Source organism: Nicotiana tabacum, chromosome 5, assembly GCF_000715075.1.
Source record: "Nicotiana tabacum cultivar K326 chromosome 5, ASM71507v2, whole genome shotgun sequence".
Lineage (NCBI taxonomy): Eukaryota > Viridiplantae > Streptophyta > Magnoliopsida > Solanales > Solanaceae > Nicotiana > Nicotiana tabacum.
Genome location: NC_134084.1, coordinates 152,145,750 through 152,152,485, shown reverse-complemented (window position 1 = coordinate 152,152,485; position 6,736 = coordinate 152,145,750). Strand labels below are relative to the sequence as shown.

The window sequence follows — 6,736 nt, the reverse complement described above, 5'->3', positions numbered from 1 at the left end:
ACGAAGACAATAAACAGAAAGTTAGAACGGAATTATACTTACGTTTCATATTCCACTTTTCAGGAAAGGACATACTCTCGGGCGGGATTAAGTCCGAGGTCTTCACTCGAACGAACCAGCCCATCCAACCATGATCTCTATCCTCATCTATGCTCGATAAAGGCGCCTTGTTGGCCCGACGCTGAAGCTGTATTAATCCTCCCCGATAAAGTCGGGGGCTATACAGGCGAACGAGATGGCCGAGGGTGAAGGGAAGCACATCGACTTTACTCACAAAAAATCGAAGTAGTATTACTATCCTCTAGAAAGAAGGATGAATTTGACCGAGGGTGACCTCGTACTTCTTGCAGAAGTCCACGATAATTAGATCTATAAGACCCAGCGTGAAAAGGTAGGTGTAAACACTCAATAACCCCTCCACATGGGTGGTGATCGATTCTTCAGGAATGGGCACCACTACATGCTTGTTACCCCACTTGCAAACTTTCTTAACCTGGGAGAGGAGTTTATCGGAGATCGAACATATGTATCTCGACACCGGCTCGCATCGTCCTGGCACCGAGGAAGTCTTTTTGACTTTAAAATCAGAATCAATGACACACGATGGAGGACAGAATTCTTCAGGACGTGGCTCCGTCGCGGTCTCCTTGTCGGCGGCCCTTGATGAGGAAGCCTTTTCCTTTCGTTGCACTGTCTTTGACGTTTTCACCATTTGGTTGTGAGATTAAAGAGGGATGAAGGTGATAGTATTTGGTGTTTTAAAAATAAGTTAGCAATTAAACTTGAAGATCTGCAGACGAAGAACTTGAAGAATGCAAAGAGTTTTGACCTAGGGAACTGCACCGACAGGACGTTTCAGTCACCTCTGTCGCTTACGTCACAGTGATGGCGTCATGATAAATTGGGGTAAAGGTCGATGACTCAATTCGTTTATTGTCATTATACTCCAAAAAATGAGGGGACTATCTGTATATGGTTAAAATCGGGCCCACCCGATTTTACTAATTGACCGAGACCAGGGGATGGATCGAGGATCGACCCCATAGTATATTAGATCAAGGTATGAGGATAAGACACCGAGTTCGAGATTCGAAGTACCTATTGATGTCGAGACCGGTGATGATCGAGGCCAAACAGGATAGGCATCGAGCAAGACCGAAGATAGCATAATAACAGAAAGGCGAGATATCTGTGACTGGCCGAGGATCATGACAAAAATCTCGGAACGAATCAAATTAAGAACGATTATTTAGCCCATCATAGGATTTACTTCTATAATTAGAATTGTACTATAAATAGGATTCATCTACTATATAAAGAGGGGTCTGATCATTCTGTAACCATTTTACATTCACGCATATCAAAGCAATATATCACACTTTTATCTTTTGCAAGTTCTATTGTTTGGTTCATACTCTCAATAGTTTGTTCAGTTAGTTCGATGGCAATTAGCTCAAGGGCCATAATTGTTCATCACAATGGTTTGCTTTGTTTTATTGTCAATTTCTAGCACTAATTCTTATATTTATCAGTTAGTGCCAAGTGAAATCACATATCTTTAAAATTACTTATAAGTTTAATTGTTATCCGATTTTAAAGGGTAACATAGCCTAAAATATCAACTCAAGCTTTTGATTGTCTAATAATTTTAAGAGAGGGAGAGAGAGAGAGTAAAACTCGAATTTCTTTTTAACGAGAATATAAAACTCTTTATATGATTGAGAAGAATTAAATTCAAAGGAACGACGTCGTTATGGAGGATTAATGACTCTAATAAGTTCGACGTCAGCTCTATGATAGATTCTGTTTGGTTTCTCTGCTTCTACTGAACTGTACTGCCACCAGACACAACTAACCACCTTTGCTCCACCGCACACGGCGAAAGACGGCGAAACAATCAATGAAACACGGCACTTCCGAGTTATGGATAATCTTTCTAATTCTACTCTTCTATACATTCAACTTAATCAGTAACGTATCAGCTTCAATTCACGAGTACAAAGACGAGCAATTTATTCCAAAATCCAATGCTTTCTTCTTCCATGGTGGAACTGAGGGTCTCTATGCGTCCAAATCATCATCGAATGCTTCCCCGGATAAACCACTTGAAGGAAAATCCTTCATCAGGTACCTCACGCGCTCTTTCTCTTACACACGCGCCCCTCATGGAAGTATACTGCGAGTTTTCATTTTTACAATTATCTTTATTATACTACTCTATTTTAATGTTGACCCCAGCTAGTTCTAAATTGAAGCTTAGTTAACTATTGATTGATCATTATTCTTCTAATTAATACTCCCTCCGCCCCCAATTTATATGACACCGTTTGACAGGTCATAGAGTTTAAAAAAGAAAGATTTTTAAAACTTGTGGTCTAAAATAAGTCATTCATATTTGTGTGATTATAGATCATTTCATTAAGGGTCATTTTGATTTTAAAGTTTAATTTTTTCTAAATATGAAAATGTGTCATTTTCTTTAGGACAAACTAAAAAGGAAAGCGTGGTACATGAAATGAGACAGAGGGAGTAATATTTACCATTATATGAGTGACTGCATGCATTATGTTTAGCATATTAAAGATTAGATGGTGCAATTTTTTGATCATTATGATGCTAATATAGCTGATCTCAACTGTTTGGAACTGAGGCATAGTTGTTGTTATTGTTGTTGTAAACTTCCCGTACATCTTCAAACAAATGCTGGTAATTGGAAAATATCTTCTTTTTCCTGTTTAAGGTTACTTCACTTCTCTCGAGAAACACATTTCACGGAGCCTGTGCTGCTCTATCGTGTTTAAAATACTCATTAAGAAGTTTTATGGTTTCTTTAATAGCTTCTTTGATAAATTTCTTGTTCCCTAGCTGGGTAATAATATTAATATAAGATGTTCATATGCTAGCATATTCTTTCTGCTCCTTTTATTTTCAATTTTCTAGTATGGACCTTGAGATTCCTACCTCACATTGATCTTAGCTTTGCAGATTTGAAGATGTTGTTTTTTTGAGGACAAAGGAGTCTGCTGAAGCAACAAATGCGATGCAGAGTCGAACTGGTTTGATTGAAACTATCATTCTTGAGGTCAGAGACAGAGAAAAGATTGGAGATGCTTTTGCAAAGTCTAATGCACTGTGTTGTACTCCAAAACTTGCTCAAGAGAAGTTCTGCACCGTAGGAGAGGTTATGATTCAGCACAACCAAGACAACCCACTGTGGCCACTACGTATTCAGACATTTTTTGAAGGAAAGAATCAGGAAGCAAATATGCTTCCCGCAACAGTTGAAATTAACAGTACAGGGATGTACTATCTTTATTTCATGTTTTGTGACCCAGCACTTAAGGGAACAATAATCAGAGGCAGGACGGTATGGAAAAATCCAGATGGCTACTTACCAGGGAGAATGGTACCATTGATGACTTTCTACGGACTTGCTTCTTTAGCCTATCTTGTGCTTGGTTTTTTCTGGTTCCTGAAGTTTGTCCAGTTTTGGAAGGATGTTATACAGCTACATTATCAGATTACTGCTGTTATTGCCCTTGGCATGTCTGAGATGGCGCTCTGGTATTTTGAATATGCAAATCTTAGTGCCACAGGAAGCAGACCTATGGTAATTACGATATGGGCAGTCACAATGACTGCTGTAAAGAAGACGTTGTCTCGTGCGCTTCTTTTAGTCGTTTCAATGGGTTATGGTGTTGTCCGGCCTACGCTTGGTGGTGTAACCTCAAAAGTGTATCTTTTATGCCTAATGTATTTTATTGCCACTGAGGCACTTGAACTTGTGGAGCATTTGGGCAGCATCAATGACTTCTCAAGGAAAACCAAGATATATCTGGTGCTGCCTGTTGTTTTCTTGGATGCATCAGTTATTTTGTGGATATTCTCATCATTATCCAAGACATTGGAAAAATTGCAGGTAGATTTTTGGAGTAAAATGGTGATTTCCTTGCTTATTTGATCTTAACAAACTGTGCAAATGTGCAAGTATGTTAGCACAATTCTGTCAGTTTCATTTGGGTTTAGCAGTTTGGATGGGATTATGATAGTTAACTTTGAAGTTTTCGCACAGATAATCTACAAATGACTTGGTCATCATTTAGGCTTTGAACCCTTTCGTGTGTCAAGCCTTCTATTTTCGTTTATTTGTTATTATATATTCTCTCCATATTTTTAAAAAAAATTATTGTACATTTATGTGTGTGTGTGTGTGTTCAGTTTTTCCATATTTGTTGAGTTTGCCATAATGTTAATATATGAACATATAAATTTACATCCGGGCATACAACTAAGGATTTAGCTTAGACGAAGTGCTAAAGAGAAAAGGGTAAACAGTAACAGAAGAGAAAAGAATACTCAACCTAATTCATATAATTAATTTAGTTAATCTATTTCTTAATCTAAACTTTTAACACGAGACGTATTTGACTTTATTATTGTAGTTCATGTAATTATTTCATTCAGTTATTGATAATTTTTCACTCTTAACTGCAGATGCGGAAAAGCATGGCAAAACTTGATCTTTATAGAAAGTTTACCAATTCCCTTGCAATTTTTGTGCTGCTTTCCATTGCTTGGGTTGGCTATGAGGTAATTTTATTTCAATTTCTGAATATAAAAAAAGTCTCCAAATATATAAGATGCGGCCTATCTATGAGATCCCTCTCCTAATTAGTGATGGTAAGTTCCACGATATCCATAGGAGTAGCATCTTTTGGTAAAAATGAAGGTAAAGGTACATGGCAGTTGGAACTTTAGAACTTGTTGAAGATGTGGGTATGGTAAGAAAACAGGACTTACATAGCAAGAAGGGCGGGAGAGGATATTATATAAGGTAATATTGTTTGTAATTTGTGATGATAATTTATATTGATAATATATATACATGTTTTGTTTTTCATAGGTATCTTTGGTAATTTAAATGTATTTGGATACTGTGAGTTCAGTTGATAAAATTTGTGAAGAATATACTAAAGTGGTAAATTAAATTTTTCTAAGTACCTTTTTGACTCCCTGTCATTTTTATCCGTACATTTGACAACATGAGGAAGAGATATCTGATAGTTTACCTGTGGTCATGTTATTTAATGGTTTTTCACCTGACGTGCATGCAAGAATAGTGCTTCTTTCATCTCACTCATCTATATTCTGGTTCAGCTGTACTTCAATGCAAGCGACCCGTTAAGTGAGCTATGGCGAATTTCCTGGATTATTCCAGCTTTTTGGAGTTTGCTTGCCTTTTCATTGTTGGTAGTAATATGTATTCTCTGGGCTCCTTCAAGTAATCCAACCAGGTAGATGTTTTAACTTGAGCCTTTCTTTCTTTCAATTAGCCTTTCTATGAAAATGTTTGACAAAATCGTTGATATTTGTTGTTAACACTAGTCAACCTAGTTTTATGTTATTATCAATTGTGACCTTGACATGGGTATACAAGTTTCATGATTGTTTTGTTATTGGGTATTATGCTCAACAATAATTATTGGTGTCCGATTGTCCAAAACAACCTCTCTGCTTTCTTATAAGCAGGGGTAAGGTTTACCCCTGTGTACACTCTAGCCTCCCCAAACCCCACTTATGGGACTACATTGGGTATGTTGTTGTTGGTGTCTGATTGAACTTCTGTGGCATAGAAAGTTCAGGTATGACACGTATTATAAAGGATGTATCACAGATGATAAATTGAGCAATAAAAAGATGCAGGCAATTTAAAATGTCAATTTTCCAGTAATTGTGATTTATGAATGTAAAAAGTGTAAGAAGATTAAATATCTCGGTGACAAATCTTCCAATGTATATTATAGCTATTTATTTAGTGTTCGAGAATCATTTATAATGAATAGGTTTATGGAGTTTCCCCAGTATTGAGATTCTGATGCTGTTACTTTTAAGTTCTCCAGCGTCTTTCTGGTTTTCTTTAGTGGAGAAAAATTATCATTCCTACTTGTGTAGCAAGGAATAGCAAACTCATGGTTGATTTGAGCATAGCCCTGCATCTATGTTTTCTGCCAAAATTGTTTTCTGCCAAAATTGTTTTCTGCTTGGTTACTTTAGATATGCATATGCTGGGGAAACCGAAGATGATTACGATGAGGAAGCTATCTCTCTCACGAGCGGAGTGAGGATAATGACCGGAGTGAGGGTAATTGGTGACTCAGGGACCACGCTTGAAAGGAAAGAAAAGAAAGGGTCTGCTTTGACGGAGCTTGTGAGTGACAAAAGAGAAGATCCTGAGGAGGATAAGCGCGAGTAGTGTCATCCTCAGTCCCTCAGGAACAGCAATTGGTTTGTATTTTCAACATCAATTCTCTTACATAACTTGTATGCCATGTACAAAAGTAACACCAGAGGGTTGTCATACTTGTCGTGACAGATATAGTTAAAACTTGTACATAGTGAAATCTATGTTAAGCTGAATATATCTGGCTGCCACGGCCTCTTATTTCCTTCCATCCAAGCTTTTAACCTCTCAGTTTCATTTGTGCTCAACTTTTTTATATCCATACCACCATAGGCTTTTCGCACTTTTCTGTGGTGGCCTACAAAATGAAGTAAAAGCAACTTTATATGCATATATGGATGGAGCTGATTAAACTCGGCCAGACACCTCGCTGCTGTCCAATCTACCCATGACAGCAATTCTGGTAATGTTAATTGCATTACATGGTTTTGCCTTGTGAAAATGTTCTTGCCCAGCTTCTACCATTTTTGCTTTCTGCCTAAAACGTTTTCTTGA

The 6,736-nt window shown here is 37.5% G+C and overlaps 1 protein-coding gene across 1 annotated transcript; it reads left to right on the top strand.

Moving 5' to 3' along the window:
* The first annotated feature begins 1,625 nt into the window (after positions 1–1,625).
* LOC107800810 (uncharacterized) lies at positions 1,626–6,450 on the top strand. Its single transcript, XM_016624055.2, has 5 exons — positions 1,626–2,127; positions 2,986–3,919; positions 4,495–4,590; positions 5,158–5,294; positions 6,055–6,450. The coding sequence occupies exons 1-5, from the start codon at positions 1,901–1,903 to the stop codon at positions 6,251–6,253; spliced, it is 1,593 nt and encodes a 530-aa protein (XP_016479541.1). The 5' UTR covers positions 1,626–1,900; the 3' UTR covers positions 6,254–6,450.
* The last annotated feature ends 286 nt before the right edge of the window (positions 6,451–6,736 follow it).